General features: G+C 41.0%; 1 protein-coding gene across 2 annotated transcripts in view; it reads right to left on the bottom strand.

The window, feature by feature from the left end:
- Positions 1-25,207, bottom strand: part of USP7 (ubiquitin specific peptidase 7) — a 54,555-nt gene that overhangs the window by 17,923 nt on the left and 11,425 nt on the right. Inside the window, exons 1-10 of one of the 2 annotated variants that reach the window (XM_015877060.2) lie at positions 17,786-17,883; positions 15,762-15,866; positions 10,944-11,142; positions 9,572-9,710; positions 8,647-8,735; positions 8,215-8,323; positions 3,802-3,932; positions 2,032-2,086; positions 921-1,001; positions 742-832 (exon numbers count right to left, since the gene is read on the bottom strand). In XM_015877060.2, coding sequence (XP_015732546.1) covers positions 742-832; positions 921-1,001; positions 2,032-2,086; positions 3,802-3,932; positions 8,215-8,323; positions 8,647-8,735; positions 9,572-9,710; positions 10,944-11,142; positions 15,762-15,804 — 937 coding nt within the window. In that variant the 5' untranslated portion in view covers positions 15,805-15,866; positions 17,786-17,883. Of the gene's footprint in view, positions 1-741; positions 833-920; positions 1,002-2,031; positions 2,087-3,801; positions 3,933-8,214; positions 8,324-8,646; positions 8,736-9,571; positions 9,711-10,943; positions 11,143-15,761; positions 15,867-17,785; positions 17,884-25,207 lie in introns of those variants that run through there. The other variant, XM_015877058.2, reaches the window with a different exon arrangement.

Raw genomic sequence — 25,207 nt, 5'->3', positions numbered from 1 at the left:
AGTAGGGAAAGAGGAAGAAAAATATAAGTTTACTCGAGCCTGGAGGCTTAAAGTATCCATCAAATAACATTAAGACATCAGAGCTTGTATTTGAATATTTGTCTTTATTGCTATATTGTTGAAGAACATCAAGAAACACACCAAAATTGTAGAGGCAAAAATAGGAATTCCAACAGATTTTAAAACCAGAGTTACAACTGTCTGCCAAATCTCCTGTTCTCACTCTGCAGCTGCTAAGAATCAAGCCAGACAATTTTGTCTGCTAGAGTCTTACACATTCTTTTCTATGCTTTGTATGCCAAGCACTTGGTAAAGTGATGACAAGGGACCACTCCTAGGATGCTCTGGTTAGTTTGTTCTTGTTATCTGCTTGTTTCTATGGTCAAGCCTGAATAAAAATCTATTTCCCACAAATTAATCTCCATATATAAATTATAACCTATTGTGAAAACACTACTGTTACGAAGATGGCACTGTAAACAATTTTATTACACCACTAAGACTACTACAATTCAGTGTTTTAACAAAATTTCTCAGAGAATTAATTAGGTGGGAAGGAGCAAGGAGGGGAAATGGGAGAAGGGATGAAGGGCTGAAAATAAAAAACATTTCCTCTGAAATTCAATCAAGTGCTGAGCAACAACAAAAGAATTTGAAATCTGCAGGTATCAAACTCAATGGTAAAAAACAGCCCAACATGTTGAGGTATTTCATTGGTGCATATTTCAATGTATCACTTACTATTTTTCTTTCCCTTTATACTTAGCTGGATATCATAATAATCTTCTATTCGTTCGGATCGATAGTCTACATGTTTGCATTGGATATAAGACTGTAAACAAAAATAAACAAGAGAGAGTTTCAATGTATGTAAAACAACAGAGTTAATATTTAAAAATCTCAACAGATTAAAGACATACCACCATCTTTCCTCTGAACAATTTGGGAATAGTGCCTTCTACACACGTGCCTTTCATTTTATTTTCCACGTTATCGAGCAGCTGAAAGAAAAATCAAGTTTCTTTTACACAAGATAAACATGCACAGTGTCTGATTCACTCATCACATACGAATGACTATTTCACTAATCAAAACATTAAGCTACTTCCATTAAAAAGTTTTAGCCTATTCTCACTGGCACCTCCTTTAATCCTCAAAATCCTCCTCTTTCCTCTGGAAAATACTCTGATGATGATCCTTTGAGTTTGAAAAATCTCACAGGTGTAATGATGCACCTGTATCTTCTAAACTACATTCCTCTCTATAGCAATTTATGGACCACACATACACTCTATTTATTTTCAGCCTTTCCCATCCTTTACAAAATCCTCACCCTCAAAAGGCCGCAATGAATCAAATTCTTAAAAAATAATAAATAAATCAAGGCAAAAGCTCTGAAGTCTTATTGACTTGATTTAAACTAATTAGTGTCAGTATTACTAGGAACGTTACTAATCTGTATTACGTTGGCTGCTCCAAAATGTATTTTATGATGTTGGCCCACAACATCAGAGGCAGATGTTGGGACGTCAGTAGTGGTTGAACCTTCCCACCAATATCCTGTTACATCTTATTGCTGTGTGACAGATGGCAACAGAGAGGCACTGTGACAGTGGTGTCTGACACTGAAGAGCATCTGAAGCAAAGGTGCACCACACAGAAAAAAATTACAGCCAGTGATATTCATTGACACCTGTTGAATGTTTATGGAGACCAAACAGAGGATGTGAGCACAGGGCATCAGTGGGTGGTGCATTACAGCAGCAGCAACAGTGGGTCACCTCCAGTGGGGCAGATTTTAATGAGCGTGGCATGTAGGCTCTTGTTCATTGCTGACAGAAATGCACAGCTAACAGTGGTGACTACATTGAAAAATTATGTTTTGTAGCTGAGAATGTACTCTATCAAAAGTGTTATGCTTTTTGAACTGATTGTAATATCCATGGAAATAAATAGGAGGCATTACTTTTGGAGCAACATACATATACACACAGTATCAAGACACGTCAGCAAGAAACAGCAAAATCTTACCACTCGACATAATTCCTGGACATCATGTTGCATGAAGCTGTCTAAAGTTTCCCACCTTTGCAAGAGAAATCAATACAAAATTACTATATCATCAAGAAAATGTACAGCTCAGAAGACACTTCCATGATTTCTCTTCAGAAATCAATGATGTGACACATAGCAAAACACGTGGACTCTAAGATACTGCCCTGCACCCACCTCCTTTCTGCAGTCCTGGGGACAGGCAGTGGTAAAGCAGCCTAAGCCATGGGAAGAGCCCAGGGTCAGGCTTGTGCTAGCAGAACGCTTCCAGTTTAAAACCTATTCTCAGTTCATGTCAAAAAACGCTTAAGAAAAGGCCTGGGAGCAATTTAGTGCTGTCAGAATAGTTTCCTCAACATGCTTCTCGCTGCCTCCGCACTGAGTGCCCTTCATGTGTAGTTAAGTCGTGTTCAAGGCAAATTTATGCACACCAGAAGCAAATGGATTTATAAGAAATAGTGACTCCTTTGTGCTCATCTGAGCAGTTAATCTTGGATGCACAGTAACTCCAAGGACACATCCACGTTATTGAACGTGTCCACACCACCTGTGCTGTACATCTGCAAACAGTTGTGTGAATGGTGCAGGTACAATATGGGCTTCAATGGCCTCCTCAGTGGCCAAGGTGCACACTGCAGCAAGGCTGATAGGGCTCCTGCCTTAAGTAAAAGGGAAGAAATATAAAGGGAAGAAATATAAAGGAGCTGTTTTCAGTTTCACCACAACATGTTCTCTCACAGAAACTCTTAAGAAGGATTCTTGAGTTTTGGACTCCAATAACTCTTCTTCCAACAGTCATCGTTTCCATTATATCAAGTAAACTGTATTTACTACAGGTTTCCATGTGAGCCAATGGTTCAACCCCACGCTCTTCAAGCCAGAAGCAGAGGGACAGTCAGGAGCAATACTAACCTTACTTTCCCCCCTCACTCTCAGTGATTCATCAGCACCCTTACACTGAAATATGCTACTCCCAAAAGCAGGATGAAATAGCTGTGTGGGGGTCCCCACTTGAACAAGATCACTGAACTAATCCACTGGATAATTAGGAATAGAAAATAACTTCCTGAATCTGTAAGGCTTTAAGCACTTGACAACTTAAAGGACAAAAAAAATTGAAGAGACAGTTACATCCTAATACTAGGATTTTAAAAGAAGTCTATTTCTGACAACAGCATCAGTTCCTTCTAAAGAAGCCAAGCTTATTTACATTATTCCTCAGAAAGTCACAGGACCCAATAAAAAACTAAGCTCTACACAGCACACAGCAAGGCCTCACCACGGTACAACCTTCCCTTTGATTTAAAGGAAGGAGAAAAAGAAAAGCAGATCTTCAACCACATTCAAAATATCCTCCCCAAGAACCAAACCAGGCAGGAGCACATTTTCCAAAGGTTGCTCTCAGCTACAAAATTAAGCTCATGAAACAGCCCCAGGAAAGATCTCTTTGTGCTACTGAAGATGACACAGTTAAGATGCTAATTCAAGGTGAAGTATTTACAATATCAGCAAATCCTTTTAGTGTAACAGGATAGCGGGAGTGCTGATAAACTAAATGTACCAGTAGGAAGAGGACGCCATCAGACAGAGCACTGAGGTTACCAACTTCATTTTAAAACTACCCCAAAAAAGTGCAAAGAAAAGAAGGACAGAAAGGCACAAAGAATTTGATTTAAATAAAACCTTTTCAAAGAAACACTACATGAAACCTACAATAGCCCCAAAATAGCTGAAATTTCCAAAACTTACCCAAAAGATTTTGTTAATTTTTTAGTTCCAACTGGTTTGTCACTATGTTGCAGCTCATAAAACACTCTTTGCAATGCTAAAGGAACACTTTTGGATGAATCATCTCCTTCAGTGGGCATCATGTACACAGCCTGAAAAAGTATTGAGTTCAATTAGTATTAAAGGAAAAAATTCACTCCTCAAATCATTTAATGCACATTTTCCTCTTCAGTGACTTCATACAACTCATTTAATCATCACTCCAAAAGAACGTGAAATAAAATCGTTTAAAAACACGAATTGTCTAAAATCATCTTATTAGAGCACAGCAGTTACAAAGATCTGAACAACTGATTCTGTTCATGGTAACGTTACCTAAATAGTTCCACCTAGGAAAGTAAATACACTCCAGCATTCAGAGCACGTGGACAATGTCTCATGCCTATGTCTACACAATCATCACAGTAGAATCTGATGTACTGGATGGCACTAAAGGATTTTGGAAATAAGATGAGTTTTGTGCTTTAGCTCAGCTCTGTGTGACTACTATCACTGGGGGGAAAGAACAGCAGCATGTGAAAGCATAAGGGGCATCAGGAAAGTGAAAACAGGGGGTCTAGGAGGAGCAGGAGGATGCCAAAGGCAGCCCTGAGATTCTCTGATATATTAATTCCTACTCAACAGCATCACTGCCTGGCAAACAGAGTCAACAGCTTCATCAAATCAGTCCACTAATTAAACCACAAATGGCAGGCGTTAGGAGAGCTCAACCAGGTAGGAAAATGAGATTTGTTTATGCAATCTTATGTCAATATGTCTATGGAGAAGTAACAGCAAAGAAAAGGTATTTACAGGGAAATGCTCACTTAAAAATTCTGAATGTAAAAAGAAAGAAGAGACAACTTTGAAAGGGGATAATAGGTGAAAAATAAAGATATTAATTATTATAGGAGAAAACACCCTGTTAAACAGAATATACACACACACACACACACATATATATGCTATCAGCTGATCCTCTATTTTCATTATCCTAATGCAGAGTTACAGTTAACTATGCTGATGTGGGAAAATTCCAATTTAAACATCAATAACTAAAATTATCCCTTTGATTTTACACGAGTTCTTTTTTGCTTGCAAACACTAACATCAAGATGAGTCAGCATCTTGCAGAAGCAACTTAACCTCTCCCTAGCCCCTGGTTTATGAGCCCTTTTATGAGCTGGTCTTCAGTGGCCAGTTTGGGAATGGGTAGTATTTGAACAACCATGTTTCGAGTCTTCTGAATCTGATCAGCCTCTGCTCATTGTTTTCAATATCTTGTAAATGCTCCTTAAGAAGCAAATATTGAGCAGGCTGCTAAGCTCTAGTAAATGGGATATGAAAGTCACATAAAGAAAAAAACATTCCAACATAACCTGTGCTGATACATTTTCCAAAGATATTTTTGTATTTACTTGTGACTAACAAACATTCAAATGCTAAACATCCTTCATGACAGACCCAGTTTATATTACAGAAGGCTAAAATTCAGTCTAGTGGATCTCAATGTAGCCATCTCCTTTTAACATATATAAATAGGAGCTCAGAATATAACGACAATTAAACCAAATCAGGTCCTTTGCATTTAGTTCTCATTTGGTTTCCTCATGTGTCATCCCGATGACTAAACCCACTCCTGCATCTCTCAAATAATAATCAAATAATTGCTTAAAATTTGTTTTTAATGACTACATTCCAGACACTGTTGAAGAAAGCACCCATTTTATTTCTTCTGAAGTTCCAATGAATTATTAACATCCAACACGTAGTCTTTCTTTGGTTGCGTAGGTGAGTACGACCAAAACTCTCTCTCAAAATGCAACGTGTTTCTCCATCCTAAAACAAATCACCCTTCAAACAATCCTTCACAAACCTCCCTTCTCATGCCGTGCCCTCCCAAACTCTGCAAACTCCTTCTCAAGATCAAGGAGTTTTGATCACTTGAAAAAAGCAGGATCTTTAGCACTTGGGAAACTCCTCCAGGAAACAAACACAGAAGAATGACAGGGACACGGACAAGCAATGACTAAAAGCACCAGACAGAAATAAGACAAAATAGTTATGGGCAAAAGAATGAAGCCTGAAGACACTTCTCAAAGTCAAGACAATTACTTAAGAAAGAAAGAAGAGACTGTGCATTAGATATGAGGGTAAGGCAAAATATATTAGCTAAATTAAGGAGAGTCAGATCAGGAAGGAATGTATTGCATCAACACATTGGTGATTTTAGCATAGCTATAAACACTCTGCAGCGTGCTCACAAAACAGAGGGAATTGTTCAAGACAACCAGCAAAGAACTGTACAACTGCCCGGATGAAGCAACAGAGACTGACAGGCTGCAGGCACCAATGATGGACATAGGAAGTAACAGAGCAAACTCTGAGAGCAGCCCTGGACTCCCCACCCAGGAAGCCAACTCTGTCCTTTGCCAGCTGCATTAATTTGCCAGTCACAAATATATGCTCTGAAGAGCAGCTTCCTTTGCTTTATTCCCTAGCACCAAAGCCACCTAGTTGCTAATGAAGAGACGTTTCATTTCAGGTACCTGAGAACCCTCCACCTGCTGTTTGGAAACAAAACACAGAAAAGATCTCTGCATTAATCCTCTCCCACGCTTCAGAGGTTTGACTTCCCATAGGTATATGCTTCCCCCTGCTACTGGGTGTGCTTTCCCAGCTGCATTCCTGACAGCAAATGCTCTGTTAACAAAGTACCAAATACCAGCAATAACAATTTTATTTCTCCTAAGTAGGGAGCTGCAGTTCCTGGCTAGTAAATTAAGCTCTTTCCTTTGGTCACTATCCAGATATTAACGATCCTTAAGAGCTGGTCTGAATTTGGGGCCTGGGGAAGGAGTGCAGGAGAATGCCTGAAAAGATCAGTTCAGTTGAAACAAATCTGTATCACAAAAAGAATTTCTTCTTCACAGCAGATTACGTCATGGTACATATTGATTTACTGACTACCAGACATTCTTGAAAGGAACTACTCAATTGGATTAGATGTAGCAATTATAGAAACACATCTTTCTTTCAAAAGCAATGTGAAGATGTCCAAAAACATAAAAGTCACAAATATTATCAGCGCTGAGCAAAAGCCAGGCATTAAAACAAATGATAAACTGAATGTGAAAGCTACACCTCTTGCTAAAAAGGAGCAGAGGCACCAGGTAAAGCAAATCAAGTATATTTTTGTTGTGTGTGGCAGTGGTAAGATCTCAGTTACAGGCTGCTGGAGCTCAACATGATTTTCTACAACACTTCAGAGTAAACAGCACAATGCAAGGAAAAAATCTCAACAGGAACACTCGCAGGTCACTGTGATACTAATAATAATGACAAGGGAAAATGATATAACAAAAGGAAAGCTTTGGAGAAGATTAAACTCAATGGAATAACCTTGTACACACGGATAAAGCAGAAGTCGGAAGACTTAACTGTCACTAAGGGAGATATAATAACCACAAATAGCAAGAACACCGACATTAAAAACTCAGGGAGAGGTTGTAAACTACTAAAAGCAAAGACAGCAGATCAAGAATTAAGAATGACAAAAGAGCCTTCACAAAATTAAGGAATGCTAATCACCGTTAGTGGTGTAAATGAATGAAGCAGGCAGGATCAACAGGAGACACCAACAAGACAAGCAGTGTCAATGTGTACTCATAACCTCCCATATACTTATTTTCCCATTTTCCACATTCCAATATGAAGACATCATTTATGTTTTTAACCCATTAAGGCTGTTGTGCACTATTTAAAGTTCACACGCAATCTACTATCTTAATCCTGCTTTTCACTGATATTAAGCCCACACGTCAGAATTCTATTCTTTCCACCACAGAAATACCATCTGTAGTAAATTAAAAACCATACGAACAAAGCAAATATAGAAGTTACTTGAACTACTGAAGTTATGATATTTCCATTGCTACAAATACACAAGGCACAACGTCAGATAATTCAGCCACATAACATAAATTAGAAACCAAAACAAATGGCCATACTTATTTTTCATTATGTTTATGGGTTGAGAAGTCACAACTCATTTTTCCATTTTTGTTGCAGGAAAATTCCCTCAGATCTATGAGAAGTGACATCAGTCCTTTTTTCCTTTCCCACTACAGTCAGTGGATATTTTATGCTTAGTGTTGCTAAAAAAAAACATCCCTCAGCACAGGTTTTTCACCAGGTATCCTATCTACTTTCACAAAACCAAAAGCCTACACTCAAAGTGGAAATGGAACCTTCCTTTCCTTTTCCTCAAGTATGACATGCACTGCCACATAAATTACAACTTCCGTAAGAGGATGAAGGAGGCCAAAGGACAGACGGGTCTGTTTTCAAGCACTTCTACATACAGCAATCTCTTTTCCCCCACATGCTAATTACCTTTCGCAGTTGATTTGTGAAAAATAAAGTCTGTAACAAACTGTTCATGTAACAAGTTGCTCCCTGGTTCTTTAAGCCAACGTATCCTGTGTGCTTCTTTGAATCCCACCTACAAAAGATTAAAATCAATCAATCAAGGTTGAAATTAAGACAGAAGCGCTAGATTTGCAGAGCTATTAAATCACAAACCAATTGTACAAAAGTAAAAGGTTCACAAACATTGTGCTGAATAACGCTCACTGAAGTATAAGCTTGAGACAAATCTCTATGTGAATAACAAAAAGTTTTCACTGGGAAAATTCCTTAATTAAAGGTGACTAAATAAGAACATCTACTGAGCTACAACTGTTACTAACAAAATACCTGAACTATTTTAAGTAATGTAAAAACAGTAGAATCAAGAATCAATTATTTTGGATCAAAGGTACTTACGCCACTCCATGGGGAGCATCTGCTTGAACATAGACTTCAAAAGTAACTTTGTCTTCTTCTATAAAGCCCTTTTCAGGATCAGTAACTTCCTATAGAAAACAAATGACACAGGAACATGAAAACTGTGAAACTTCTGTATCTTACAACACCACAGCGAAGCAACCAGTTAGACATCACTTAACTTCCAAGTGAAATGAAATGATATGGAATAATAAACCACCTCTTGCCTACCTTTCCTGACATCCTTCACCTGGGGATGGAGAGCTCTTGTACACTAAGAAAAGCTTCCTTAAAGATCCTCCAGCTCTGTTCCCTCATCCTTGTGGACAGTTTCCCAGGGGCTTTTTAACTGCCTCCCTGAAGAGATGGAATTTTGCTTTCCTAACATCTAGTTCTGTCTGACCCACATCCCTGAGAGCATGAGGTCCCCCATTACATGGTCACTACAGCCCAGGCAGCCTCCATCACTGATGTCAAACAATTCACTCGCTGTGGTGAGCAAAAGGTCTAATACTGCATTCCCCCTGTGGGGCTGTCTATTACTTGGCTCAAGAAGTTACCCTCGGTGCACACCAGGACCCTCCAGGATTGCCTACAGCTCACTGTGCCGCTTTTCCTGCAGATGTCAGGGTGACCAAAGTCCTCCAGACAAACAAAAGCCTGCAATTGCAACACCTTCTGAGGCCTGAGGAGGAAGGTTTAATCAACAGGCTCCCCTTCATCAAGTGGAATATTTAAGTCAAAATAAAACCAATCTACAATAAGGACAAGAATTTGTAGGAAACTGAAAATAAATCTTCAGCAATGATAGGAAAAAAAAAAAAAGCAGCTTAACACACATTTCCACAGGTATTTGAGGCACCAGAAGGATAAATTCAAAACTGCTCCTATCCAGTTATAGATTAATAGAAGTCCAATTACTTACACTCCAGGCCATAAAGTTGGAAAAGCCCCAGTCATTTTCCTTATGAAAGAACAAGTGACTAATACGACGACTGAATGATTTTTCATCATCTTTGTAGTTTATTATCTTGAGAACTGCTTGTGCATGACAAGACCATGACCTACAAATACAGAAGAAGCACATGAAATCATTCAAATAGCAGCTTTTTATAGTCACTAAAAACACTCTTGATAGGGCTTTTTGGTACCTTACTTTTACACATAGGTTTCTCTTTTTCTTATTCGATGTTAAGGTTTGATTAATCATTTGAGGGTATGAAACACTGAGGCCTTCTGAAGCCACATTATAAATCTGAATCCAGCTGGAACAGAGGTTCTCCTTGGGCAGCGTTATTAAGAAAGGACTGCTGGTGAATCGCAGATGACAACAGTTTATGGTTCTACTTCTAATCTACTTTGGTGCCAACATGCATGCCAGGTGAAGGGATCTTGGTGTCTCTAGACTGGGATAACTCAGTCTCTAACTAAGGAAAGGAGGAGGTTGTTCTGCCTTCCCCAGTTCTCCAGATTATCTGCTTTCTTAGCATCTGGTTCAATACTTTTGAAGATCACATTACACTTTTTCCTGTGACTACTATGTGGGAACCACTTCTCACAGGAACTGGTGACACATCTTTCTTCCTCACCTTTTGCACCAAGCATTCACATTTTAGGTTACAAAAATGACAGGAAAGAACAACTGTTTTTCAGAATGAATTGCAAACGGTGTAAGATTTGATGCAAGAATGAAGCTACCATGCTGGAAGGGATACCTGTGAGGCACCTGCTCTTTAACTGGATTAAGTGCAGTAACTCTGCAGAAGTTTGAATTTATCCTTTTAATTTATTGTATTATTTACTGAAGGTCAAACGTGGTCGAATTTGTTTTGCATACAAGAATCTGAGAACACGTCCGAGTCTTTATTACAGCTGCTGAGCAATGAACTCAATTTAAGGACTGCATCAATACAGTTCCCTGCTTCAGCTGCAAAGAACGACCCACTCCTGGCTCCTCGCAGGATGGGATCTATGGCTCAGCAGGGCTGTTAAAGCTCCAGTAGCTTCTGCTTGAAATGAACTCAGAACTCCTCATATGCTAAGACAACTGTCAAAGACTTCCCTTCAGTACTCAGACTGGAACATATCTAAATTCTATCACCACCTTGCTGAAAGAATTACTCCTATGTTTTACGACTTGGAAGGGTCAGGATGAAAAGAAGACTAAACACCTTGCAAGAATTCTTTCCTCTCAAAGAAAACTGGATAAAGTAGGCACTTTCAGATGCCTACACTTTTTACAATACAGTTCCAATAGTATCAAACGAAGACTCCAATAATAATTAAAGGGGTCTTACGTGGAATCAGATTCTGCATTGCATTGGAGGAAGAATCCTACGCTTTTTTGGTGAGGTCTGTCCGGGTAGAGTCGTGGCATGACCATGATCTTCCATGGCAAATTCCGTACAAAGCAGGGAGGGCTGAGAACTGACTCACTCAATCTGTTGAAGCGTTCGACTGTGAACTGAAAGGTAGCCTCTGATCGCCAACTTGTATCTGTAAAATATAGATGTACATGCAGAGAGCATCTGATAAATCTGACGTATTGTCCCCCAAAACAATTCCTGCAACATCAACTTGTTTGATACAGTGAGGTGCTGGAAGCAACCAAAACAAAGCAAAACAAGATCCACAGCGTCATTTACCTCCCACACAACTGAAGTTTCATTTTTTTTGTTTTGAAGAGCACACTGTAATAGCATTCAGGAAGACAGAGCACTGGAATCCACTCCTTTTGGACAACTTCTTAATAATTTAAGGATTTTCGCAATCTGTCCAACTGACTCAATACCAAGTCACTGCCTAGTTACTGTTTTCTACTTGCTAAGTGTCTTTTCAGAACAAATCAACCTCCTTTCATCTTCTATCAGACAGCTGAAGAATTACTGTAGAGTCCTGTGTTCTTGTATGCAAAAGCTTTAGAGATTTTTAGCGGTCTAAAACGAAGTTAAATGAGCCAGTCTTCAACACTGCTTATGTTGACACACTGAAACTAATTCTGCCTTCTTTCCACATCTTCAGTTCTTGGTATAACACAATCTGCTCCACTGCTACTGTATGGAGCTGTAACAGCATGCTGGGAGCTCCTGCAGCTTCAGGAAGGCACAAGTCCAGACTCTCCTTCCTGCAATACACCTTATGTAGTGCTGCAATTCTGTACATGCAGAGCAAACTTTCACTGTACGCTCTCCATGGCCCAAAGACCATGTTGAATTATTAGTTTGTTTTTTAAACCAGGCAAGTCTTGGTTGCTACCTTATTTAAGAAACCAAATTATTTTAATTACAATGTGCAACAGTGCCAAGATTATACACTCCACAGAGCAAACTAGAATTTTTGTCAACAACCAGAGGAGCTTTAACAAAATTCCTTCTTTACCCCTGCAAAGCAGCTTTCCTTTCAGCAGCTATCCTGCTGCTGATTTTGACTTTGGCAACACAATTGGCCATATTTGTGTAGGGCAGGACAGACATAAGCTTTCCTAATCAGCTCTTAAAAGTAACTACTACAACAGAAGCTGGCCAGCCCCTCTGCTTGATCCCTCCTTCGTAGCTGTAATAATTATCACAATGCTCACTGCTGCCAGCTTCCCTTGGTCTTTCCCATTGCTGAGGTTTATTTTCTCCTGTTCCCTCACTGCAAGTGCAGCTAAACCAGCAGTTTCTCACCTACTCATCGCTCGCTTCCCACCCACCTCAGCCTGCTGACAGAACCGAGGCAGCTGCACTTCTGAGAGCAAAGGAGTGCCACACTTTCAAGCTTATTTGCAGACAAGGACAATCCTTATCAGTTACCAATTTAACTGTCTTACATCACATGCATCTCAAAACAGCTGGAAAACACTTCCCTGTTCACAGCCCAGTAACTCAGGGCTTACCTTAAGCATCCAAAAGCAAGCAGACCAAGTTTGCTTTCTGTCTCCTTTAATGCAGCGTTCAGAGCACTCCAGCACATGGACACTGCCCCACTACCAGCTCAGGCAGCATCTTCTGATACTTTAGATACTTCTGAGCAAGCTGGCCTGTAATTCATCTTCTTTTCAGGAAAGCCTGTGCCTGAGACCTTGGCAGGGAAGGGCTCTTCTCAGCACAGAACTTCAGTAATAACTAGAAACTATTTCACAAAAATGCAGCCTCACAGCAAAGGTCAGCCCTGAAATAGAAGTTTCTCTAAAAATACAAACACAGTCCCTAGAAACAACAACCTTCCCTTCCTTCCAGAAAGCCCATGCTTTAAACAAGTGCAATTGATTAAAAGAAGAATGGTATTTAAATAAAACCAAGTTTAAATAGTAAAGTCTGATGAATACTCCAAGCACATAAATTAAGTAAAACCTTCCTCTGCCATCGTACTGACAACTTCTAATACAAGGCTGCAATTGGCAGCAGGATAATTTTGCAGTGACTGGCAAGGTAGGTTTCCATAAATCACTGACATACACAGTGCTAAACATAAGGCTGGAAGAGCAGATCCAGCTAACCCTGCCTACTGAAGTTCCATGCTATGGATCCTATCTGCTAGATGGAAAAGATTTTCTCACTGATGACACTGATGTCACACTTAACACCAGGACACAACAAAGACTCTCCAAATTTCAGATCCAAATGCAGCACACGATCCATCTTAAAAATCAGATTTCTTTTTTCCCTTAGTAGATGTTGCTAACTTTAAAGTACACTGAAGTTATTAAAATATTTTGAACCTGAACTATTAATAGCAGAACTGGCTGAATATTCTATGGGTATTTTTAAACTGATCCAAAAACAGCATATGCAACACTAGCACGTGGCTTACACTGGCACTGCTGAAGCCCTGCTAGCCACTAATTCTTAATGGAAACAAGGCAGCAGTGGGAAACTGCAAAGCAGTGAGTTGCAGGGACCTCCTGTTTGACCTATAACTTTAGAGGGAATTTACCTTAGGTGCTGCTGAGCAAATCTGATCACAGCCTTGTTTTTATTGTTTTTAATTATATTTTATATTATTTTATATTATATTATTATTATTTTATATTATAATTTTAGTTCATGGAGCCCTGTTCTGCACAAATCACAGCACGTTCCCTCTGCTGGTTCTTTTTAATTGCCAGCACATCACATAGACCAACAGCAGCCCCTGAAGAACACAGCCCCATCTCAAGTCCTGCCAGTGGAGTACTACAGTTCCATGCTGTTACTCAATGCATCTGTCAGCTGCCAGGCCAATGGGATGAGAGCTGTACTTTCCCTTCCATCTCAGTCATTTCTTCTCATGCTAAGCAGAAAAAGCAAAAACATCTCAAAAACGTCTGGAATTCAAACAGTTTCTGTGATCTGGCAGGAAGGAAGCACCAACATTTTATCCTACTTTTCATCTCTCCTACAGAATCTTTTAAAACTCATGTTCGTTTTCTTATTGAAGTAAACAAAGTCACCTCTTGCATTTTCTTTCTGCTCAGCTTGTTCTCACTTACTACAAATAACAGCAGAGGAACAGAGGATGCTCACAGGGGCCGGTGTCTTCCTGCTTTCTCCCCTACCCTGTGAGCCTCCCAGCTGCCCATCATACATGTACAATGTGTTGCAGTTCAGGATAGCAAATGAACCGACAGCAAGTCAGTCATTGCACCGTAACACAATAACAAACACCTCAACTGATTTTCAAGGCCCGGAAACAGCATCATGCACTTATGTGATGCAAGTATTAAGGAATGTTTTTGCAATAACAACACTTTCTACCGGTGTATATAAAGATGCATCATAGCACCAAGACGCATCCAGACACCCCTTAATCAAATGTGGTAATGAGGAACTACCAGAGTATTTCTTAACAAACACATTCTAGCCCTGAATGTCGTCCAACAGCACAGTGCACCAATATTCCTGACCTAACCGAAAATACACAAGCACAATAATTAATACCACCACAAACATAAAAGGAACTCACGATCTTTTATAACAGGCAACTTGGTCTTGATCAAAACAAAAATTCCTGTTTTCGTCTCAATTAATTACTTTGAATTTAAGTCACCTGAATGAGATCAGTAACAAAAATCACAGGCTAAACAGACCCGGTTTTTACTCTCTTGCTATAATCTGATTTTAGGGAACTTAATCTTTGCCAATGTTACAGCACGTCCTGACTTTAAACCATATTCTCTTCACAGAATGTAACTATTTTCTATCAATATTCTATCTAATATTAGGTTCCATGAATACATGTAAGGAAGCACTTTTTTGCCCTTTATACTCAACCTGTGATTTTTCTAAAACTAAACCACTGAACATTTTCCACAAACTAAAGCAAATCTTCAAGTGCTTCAGATTTCTTACCTCTCACAACAAGACAACATGAGACAAAGAATCAGAGGGGAAGAAATCCCACTCCCAATTCCATTTTATCTAGTTCTTCAAAATAAAGGGAGTTTCTCTCTCACCTCCTCTCTTAAGGAAAGAAATACAACTGGGCACTTCCTTCACGGAATATAACAGCAAACTTAAGTGAACTATAGATCACCTTTCTTTAAGTCTATGAATATTTACTTTAAAATTATTTTATTTTCTGTATCAAAAAAAGAAGAAAAAGGAAAACAAATTACACATGAACTTTTATTTAAAAGGTCAACAAAAATATTTCAAAACTTCAATCACTTTTTCCACTCCCTAAAGGGGACACCAGTGAACATAATTTCCCTTGGATTCACAAATGCAATGGTGGAATATATTTGTCAAAGGAATAGTTACAGTGACTTATTATTGAAAGAAAAACTGATCATAGGTGCCACTTATCTGAGCAGAACAGATAAGGACTCTTTAACTATCCTGAAGGAATTGCGTAACCAACATACACTGCTATTTGGTAATGCACCAGCTGCAGTATGCACAGACACAGCAGAGAATTTAACAATGAACAGCATAACTTTCAGCAATGTTTAAAGGAATACTTAAAAGAGAAAATAACCTGCCAGGCCCCTGATGCTACTGGATAGCTATGTGAGAACATACACAGAGAACAAGGAGTTAACTACTGAGGTTTGGATTATTTAATGAGACGCAATCCAAAGGACATAAAAGACACAGGCCATTTTGTTCTCAAATACAAACATCTAGTTTGCTGGCTTTGTTATATTTCCTTACCATCTTCCATGTCTTCTTCAGTGTTGTTGTGTCCATCAGCCATTGCTACATTCCCATTAATGACAGGGTTTTGAGTAATTCTTGGAGGATCATCTGCATCTCCAGCTAATACAGAAAAAGAAAAACAGAAATTACTCAACTGTATTGACATCTCTATCTCAGGTAATGCTTAAGAGACAGACAACTTTTTGAAGATACGAAAGGCACACTTTGTCCTGCTGAACAGCATCCAGCAAAGCAGCAGAACAACTATTGTACTGTTGGATGTGCAACTGTAGAACTCTGCAAACCAGTGAACACTAATGACTTGACAAAAAGCCTGTATTAACAGAGAACGCAAACCCAAAGCTTCCACTGGCCTTACACTCAGTATCTCATAACCAAGTCTCAAAGAAAAATGGCCTCTTAAATGATTTTGTCCTGCTGCCCCACCTTTACCAATGCATTTCTAGCAAAAGACTGATAATCAACAACCTGCTTTATGATTTCTGTTTCACTGCTTTTCAGAGAAAAACAAAAGTATTAAACCAAATGTGAATGTGCATTTTTAAATCTCACTTGGAAAAAAAAAATGCAAAGAAATTTTACCATCCTTTACCATCTTGGGAACAGCTCAGAAGTAATGTTCTCCAGTATTCAGTCACTACTGACACTAAGTTCTGCTACAACTACCTAAAACATACATTAAATGTCGCTAAAACTGTAAGTACAAAGCAATGCCATGAACTAAAACCTAGTATTTTCAAGGTTTGATGAGCACAGCATCTTCCTGGTTAATCCAAGAGTCACTGCGGGCACGCAGCACAAGCAGAGCTGGGCTGCTGACTGCGGGTCCGGCGGCGGCAGCACCTCGGACAGCGGCCAGCCCTGATACTGAATGAGCAGCTCCCCGAGTAACCTTACAGAACTAACCAACAGAAACAGATGAGACCTGAGATTTCTGCCTGGATTAGAGCTCTGACACCGATACCTGCTGGGTCGGGGGGGGGTCGTGCACTGCCCGCAGCCCAGTGGGCACCCGCTGCATCTCATCACAGCGAGATCCCAACACTGATGACCACTCCGAGTGCTGGCCGCACAGGGATGCGAGCTGAAGGCAGCTGAGGAGTGAGGCAGACAGACACCAGCAGCAATCAGCACTGCAGCACTGGGCAAGCCTGGGTTCAAATAATAGCAATCTAATTATGCCAGAACTAACTGGGGAGGAAAAGGTTTAAAGTGCTGCAACTCAAGAGCAGGAAGGAACAGAAAAAGATCACCGTGTTTATCCCCACAGCTCACATTTCTTTCTTTTTCAACAACACGGAAAGTCTGAGAGTGCAGGGGCAGAGCCCTGAACAACTCTCAGGGCACAAAGCACACAGCCTGCGGCAGCACGTCAACTGCACACACACTGACACAGGCTGCTTTATTCCCAGTCACCATCGGGGCAACTTAATGCCTATAAACAGGTTAGAGCAAACAGCCAAGGTGCAAACAGTCCCTTACCAACAGCAGGGAGCACTTAGATGTCCATGAGCTAGGACCTGGCTTTAACAAAGTGAGGCGCTGCTTTGCACTGCCCCAAAGCAGGGCCGGCAGAAAGCATGGAGAAAACACAGAAGCAATCAGAGCAAAAGCGATCACCTTAGGAGATACAGCAGAGGCACATCTGAGATACTATGAGGCGATAAGACAAACCACAGCACAGTGCGTGTCCCCATTGCCTGTCCCAACACACACAGCAGAGTGAGTGCAACACCACAGCCCCTGGGCACGGGACCAATAACAGCACACAAACCGTATCATTTCATTAGGAAAAAATAAAAAATAAAGAATGCAGAATATGATGGACAGCAATAAGAAGTTTATAGTTTTCCATCTGCTCTTTGCCATTGCGCTGCAAGCAAACTCCTTGGCAGGTTATGAAGAAGGTTAAGCAGACCACAGTGCCACTAAATTTACGCCTTACCACATACAACCGCCTCATGATGGAAAGCCACCAGCACTGAGAACTGTGAGGTGTCCCCACAGTTTGTACAGACCTCTGCAATGATGGTACCATGGTGTCTGCAGCAGCCGAAGGCTGGACACTGGGTGGTGGGGTCCTGCCTTCAGGGTGGGGCGGCCAACAGAACATCCTTCCTCCCCCCCTCTGTGAACTGGGCATTCCAGAACCAAAGCCTTTGTAATTTCATAGAAGATGCTACAATGTCTTTTAGTATCTTTCTTAAAAATACATAGAAATAAAATAGCGCATAGACGGACTAAGTAAATTGCACTGAAAAATGGACAAAACCAGTGTTGTAGCAGTCAAACTGCACTCGAGGAGTTGTTAAAATACAGGTTACTTCACAGCTCCCAGTAGCAAACATTCCCCAAACCACCAAAGCAGCCCACAAATGGCTTCATCAGAAGTACTGGGTTTTATGCAACTTAAAGGCCTTTGAGCTTCTACGAGTTTGGGACCCATGGCATGAAAACCAGAGCAACAGGCAGAGCACCCATGGAGCCAGGGTTACATACACAACAGAAACAACCAAACAAGCCCTATGACCAGAGTAACCCAACAACAACAGCCAGTCTTGGAGCAACTAGAATTGTTTTAAGACAAAATAAACTGAAAATTGTTCACCTGATGGGGAAAAAAAGTGACCAGATTTGCTTGCTCTGGAAAAACTCAGCCTTTTAGAATAAGAGAAAGTACCCGTGCTGTAATCCCTATGTACAGTCAGAATACAAACACCACTTCCTACCTGCATGAAGGGACTCAGGTGAAAGGGAACCACGCAATAGTGTTCTATCATTTCCTTCTCAAGGCACTCCTACCCAGGCTGCTGTAACAAAAAGCTGTAGAAGCACTGACCAATTTCTGTAGTACTCCTATTATTTTTCCATCAATTCACCCAGGAAGCTACAAAGGACACCAAGACCTAAGGGGAAAAAGCCTCTGGAGAAGTACAAGAGGACAAGAGACAAGTGAGCAGAGTAAAGGACAACAGCAGACACAGGAAGCGAGGTGACTGCAAAAGGGAGATGAGGTTTGAGGGTTGTTGGTGCTCTCAAAGGCTGCCTTAGGAAATTTAGAAGAAAGGAAATACAAATGACTTTTCTTTAAAGAGAGTTAAAAAAAAAAGGGGGGGGGAAAAGAGCAAGCAGCCAATGCTTGTTTAGAAAAAAAAGAGGGAGGGAGGGCTTAAAGAATTATACAGAAGCCTCCTGCCCTCTGAAACCATCCAGAATGAAATATTTTTGCACTACTGACTACGAATTGCAAATGCTCTGCAGTAGGAGATGATGCTACACAAGACAGTAATCAGAGAGAAACATCACCGGGGTGGGGAAGCTACCTGGAACAGGCTGAGCCCTGCCATGCGTACAGCACATGGAGCGGGCAGCCAGCAACGCAGCCACCGCCTGTATTACACTGATCAGTCATTACACTGCTGCAGCCCTGTACTCCTGCCATTATGTTTGCCCGTCAAAGGGAACATTGTGACAAAAGACAAAATGTCTTGAGTGCTTATATGTTGTGTCAGTGTACCTCTTGAATCCAAATAGGTAGGGATCATCTTCAGTTACAAGACTATTACATTCCCAGATAAGCCAAAGTTACTCCCCCAAGCAGCTCCTGAACACCAGACTTCATCCATGAGAGGCATATGCCAAGGTAAACAGCATCTAAAACATCGCCCTACAAAGAAAGCTATCTTTACTAGAAGATAAAAGGGAGGTACAATGTAACTTCGTGAGCAGAAAGATAGCTAAGAACAAACAGCCAACCCAGAAGCTATTCTCTAAATTAAGCAGCCTGCCGCAGCGCCTCATTTATCTGCCTGCCTTGATAGAGATGAGCATGTTGATGGCATTTACTAAACAACATCTTAAGCCTTAAAAATGTAATTTCTTAAAGACACGTATAAATCATTTAAGGCATTATCAGCACCATTATTCAGTGAACCAAAAGCTGCCATTTAAGAAGTCACCCTCCACACCAAATCCACTACAACAAGCAGTGACTAAATTACTGCCAGCTCTCAGCACCTTAACTCAGTGCTTTATGAATAATGCAGTGTTAAATGAAAGACTGCATGAACCAGAGATCAATTTGGACACTAACAATACACCTGTAATTATCCCACATATTTACAACTTTATACTCTTGCAGAAGCAGTTCCTTTCTGTAGACTGCTTTCTCATTTTAAGATTTCCATCATACACTTGAAGTGTTTAATGTAACTTGGGGCAGACAACACTACCAGCACACATTTTTCTTCAACGTAGTGCTCTGAAAGATGCCAACCCCCCATTCCCTGACCCATGTTTACCCATTCTGCAGTGCCATGAGCTCCTCAGCAGCCAGCAGGGCAAGGGAAAGGCTGCTGGGAGCCATCCCAGTTTGTTTTCCCAGTCTGATGGGCTTTGTTGGCTGAGGTTACGCTTCCAGAAATCCATCAGACCCAGAAGAAAAATGAAAGACAACTGCATCTGGTTCCCATGTAATACTCAAAGCAGTAAACTGAACAGTTGACAAGACAAATCGCTTTCTTCTGTGATAAGGGAAAGGCTGAAGCATCAGAAGTGTCATGATCCATTATAACAACAGCTACTGGACTTGTGCTACCCTCCATTGCACCTAGAGGAGCAAGGCCAGAGAAGCAACCATCCAAACTCGTTATGTCTTGTCTGCACATTCCAGAGATGGTAGCATGATTACACTGCAGACAAGGCGCTTGGTCCCAGCCTACCAAACACACCCTAAACAACGTGTCTTTCCAACATCACACCCCTCTTTATGTTTGACTGCTTTACTGAGTAATCAACTTGTCTCTTGCAACAACAAACAGAGCTCTTCGGAAAGCACCACAGGAAAAGGCTGAAGAAGTACTGGGAGAAAACCAAACCTTTGGAAAAGAGAGAAAGCGATGCACTGCCAAATGGAGCCAGGAACCAACCTGAATGTGACACAACTGTAGTGCTCTGACCATGTCCTTTGAGCTTTACAAGGAGACAAATACCTTTACAAGGAGACTCAGCTTCACTGGAAGTAGCTGGGAACCCAAATACATCTCCAGAACTAAAATCTGTTCCATTTCAGCTAAGAATACTTCAGTGTTTCAGAAAGCTGTAGACCACATCCATCACAGTAAATAGTACAACTGAATGATTGCTACATAGTTCAGCAACAAAGAAGTTTTACGTTTGAAACAATAAAATAAAATGCTGTATTACCCTTTGTTAAGCTGCCTCTGAAGGCAGAATGATTCTGTATGGTTACTTTCACAACAAGATCAAAACGTTATTAGCAAGATACTGAAATTCTGTTTGAGAATGCAGGCATGCAGCAAACGCTGATGGCGCTGCTCTCACCTCAGCTCAGCCCTGAAATCTGCTGAGCTCTGCTACACTGCTGGCAGCAGGACACATAGCAGGGCAGGATGCAGCTTCTTTTGTTCTAATATCAACATCATTTTCTGATGCTGGAAATGCAGTTCACCTGCCTGTGGTAGAGCTTAAACACAAAATTCAATTTCCAGCAGAGAACATCAGTTGGTAATAATACAGATTTCATATTGCAACAACACTGGTGTACTGGAAGGGAATATCACTTTTAGCCTCACTTGAAGTAGGCCTAACAGTGCTTTGCTGCTAAAGAGTCTGTTAAGAAAAAAACCAACAGATCCATCTGAGTTAGAGGAAATGTGGCATTAGCACACAGGAGACCTCACACCTAAGATCCAACACCATCAGCATTTCTACTTGTGACTTCTGGCAGGGCTTTTAATGGCCTTTCTCTGTCATTACCTTACAGATCCACTAGCACTGGTCCTATTCTCTCCCTTCTTCTTTATTCATTACAATGTGTGGGATAATGGATGGATGTACACAAATCTGACATGGCTGCAAGGTGAACTTCTTCAAAGCACGTAACATCCCCATTGTCTTCCAGAAACAAAGAAAAGAACAGATGATGACTGTGTGAGGAGCTGCTGGGATGTAGGGAGGCAATATTCACGTGTATGAGGCAAGCAAACGTAGGGTATACTATGATTTTAAGTAATTCCTACCATGAAAAGTCTACATTTCAGGTTAATGTCATCATTCACGTTCAGTGTAATTAACAGTAACTTGTCTTAAACTAACACCCACAGAAAGCAAACCAAGAACCGTTCCTCTCTCACAAGGGATGCCTTCCAATGAGCTGGACAAGGAACTGCTGCTTTGTTCCGAGGCACAGATTTCAGACTTTCTCACCAGTTTCCAAGTTCCTGAACAACATGGTTCTCAGGAGTTTCTCAGGCTATTATTTAATAAGTTACATTTTCCAGCCCGCTTGTTGCCCTGTTTCACGTCCTACAACATCCATGATCCAATGACTGTGCAAGAGGACAAATGCTGGGATCTGGATGTTCCCAAGGACCCACAGTCACTGAACTCCCAGGCAGCATTAATTCAGAGGCCCATCCATCTGCCCCACCATGCTCCATACTGCAAACACCAGCAGTCACCAAAAGCATTCAAAAGGCCTTAGCAAAGGACTGACCCATGGATCACCATCAGGGCCCAGAGCAGCAGGGGCTCTGGTAAAGTAAAGTAAGGTTTAACTTGATTTTTCCTTACCCTCCTGACAGTAACCCATTTTTTCCATCGCAGTGCTAATGTGGGCAATTAAATCCATGGGCTCCAAGAAAGAGCAGACTGTTGCTGTGAGCGTTCTGCAGAACAGCTTCTCTCTACTGCTCGGAAAGTGCAACTTACTATATGGGAAGCACCCAAATGTTAGCAGGTACCAAAATTAGGACCGAGCTGTGTTCATTATTTAATCCTGCCTACACGAAGAATGTCTTTCTTCTAACAAACAAACACGCTGTGGCTGAAAAGGTGTTTTATACAGAACACATAAGGAATGCTGGGCATCAGCTTCCACTACTTACAAAGGAATTCTTACAAGCATGCAGAACAGGAATTTAATAATTCTCTGTTAAACACTCCACTGACAATTTTATCGCTTTTTGGTCAGCAGTTTTAAGTCAGTTGGCTCTTTTCCTTTTGAATGAAAACAAAAGAAATCTTAAGAAGTGACCAGAAAGTTTTTCCTGTTTTAACTACTCAACCATAACAAACCCACCCCATTATCCTGGTGCCAAGGAGGCAGCCATGGGACCCAAGGCCTCAGAGCATTCAAGCAAACACCACCAGAAAAGACGTACCCCTTCTATTTTAAAGAAAATAGTATACATACATAACAGGTACAATGTCCTGAGGCCCTCTTTTTCCAAAACTAGTATAAGTGCACCCAAATCAATGAGGTAGAAAAACAATCGAGGATTCCTCCACATCTGCATTAGCATAGAACAACTAAATCTAAAAACCAAGCTGCTGGGAAAAGAAGTAAGAATAAAAGATGCCGACTGCCAACCACTGCAACACCCATAAAGCAGCAACCACTCTCAAAACAATTCTTTATCACAGTCTCAGACACGAACCAAATGCATTGTGCAGTACCATCTGCAGCTGCGAGACTAGAGAATATACAGCTTATGAAAATCATGTAAGCAACTGTTTTAGAAACAGGAATTGAAGAGAGAACCTTCACAAACTCAGGCCTCCCACCTCCGTAATTCAGTTTCAGTCTCATTTTGCAGTGCAGCCACGTGGACAAACGATGGGGAGATACTTCAGGTGAGTTTTATTTGATATGCCAGGTCATACTGCAGCTCTCTCCATGCTCTGATGTGTCACCACCCCAAGTAACTATTTCCCCTAAGACTCTCTCTATCCAGCTCACCCCAAGGCAGGAGCACTTGGTATCCCCCAATGCAGTACTGGGTGTCCCTCCCTACAAACCAACCCCTCCTCTTGCTGCTCCTTCCACTCCAAGCAAGATGCTCCCACCACTCCAAGAGTAGCATTTAGCTCTTCACATCATCAAGCTTTAGCTTAGCTTTGTCTAACCAGGGAGGAAAAAAACAGGTTGGTCACAAACATTACCTGTTTCCTTGAAAACCTCGTGGCCTCACAGGAAACAACGAGCAGAACCAGCACATTTCTGAGCAAAAACACATCCAGAACAGAAGTTGTACTTCACTGCTTATGCATTTGTTGTGTATTTGCCTTTTTACTACATATTTCATTTTATTTATTGTTTGATAGGTCAAATCTTCAGCCTGTATTTCAATGGCGTCCTGGGCTCCATTCTCAGATCACAAAGGCAACAACCCAGACTTGAAAATGTGTTTTAGAGCAGCTGACTACTGCATGTCAGCCACTGAATTAAATCTTTCTTATGCTCTGCAAAACACCCTAATTCCACAAATACACTCCCAACCTCAATACTCTATTCTCTCTGGCAAATCTTCCTAACTACTGCTATTTTTGCTCCATTGCTTGCACCACTCATCTGAAGCAAATTTTGAGGACTTCCAAAATTAATTACCGTCTTCCTGCATTGCCTCTGGCGAGGAGCTGGTACAAACATCACCACCAAATTAAGCAGCATCTCAAATTCCTTATTCCACTGATGAATGATTCTTCCTTTGTCTCAGGAAAGCCACGAATCCCAGAAGCCCTCTCCCCACCCTTTATTTTTCTCCCAAATAATGCATCACTTGTGGCCTGGGCCATCATCAGAGTTACAACTAGGTGACTACACTCACAGCTGGCACAAACCCTTCCCAGTCGCGCTCTGCTTTTGATCTATCTAGGCCATTTACATTACCAGCTATACCTTTTATCCCACAAATGCTGTCAGTAATTTAAGTATACCCCTGGAGCATGCAAAAGTAGATTTTTTCCCCCCCTAGTCCCTCCCACTGCTGGCTCCTTGGGTCATTTCCTCCCCATCTCCTGGTCTACTTTCCATGACTTGAAAGCTGAGGCTGTCCTCAGAGGAGGGGTACACACAGGACAGTGCAAGGAAGATCCAAAGTCGGAGTGAGATACAGATTTAAGAATGATCAGAGAGAGTCAACCTGCAGAAACAGCAGCCGTTTAGCTGCAACTTTTATCCCTACCGGAATACTCCAGCATTTCAGCAAGGAAAAGATGTGTCGTGCTTTTCCAATAGAGAAGGAGATATAAAAGACAACAAAAACTAAGCCAAGATAGACTTGAAGCTGAAAAGAGTAGAATGTTTTTGCTGAAGCTGCACTCAGACCTGCAGAAGCACCACCCCAAGCCTCTGATGCAGCATCCAGTTATTTCACCTATTTGCAGGCACCAGGTTTTTGCCAGTGGCAATATGTTGTGTTTATCAGGGTGGTAACACAACACTGGCATACTTATAACAGCTAAGCTACACAAAAGGAAATTTATCTGTGCCCATGTAACAGGAGAGTCTTTCTTCGCCTGTTTCAGCTCATCTCAAACCCCATCACACACAATACAGTGTCTGTACTTTTATCTAGCAGATACACTTTTATCCTAATGCATCCTTCAACCATAAAATAAGTTACAGAAATAAACAC

The sequence above is a fragment of the Coturnix japonica genome, chromosome 14 (assembly GCF_001577835.2).
Source record: "Coturnix japonica isolate 7356 chromosome 14, Coturnix japonica 2.1, whole genome shotgun sequence".
Lineage (NCBI taxonomy): Eukaryota > Metazoa > Chordata > Aves > Galliformes > Phasianidae > Coturnix > Coturnix japonica.
This window is presented reverse-complemented; position numbering and strand designations above follow the sequence as displayed.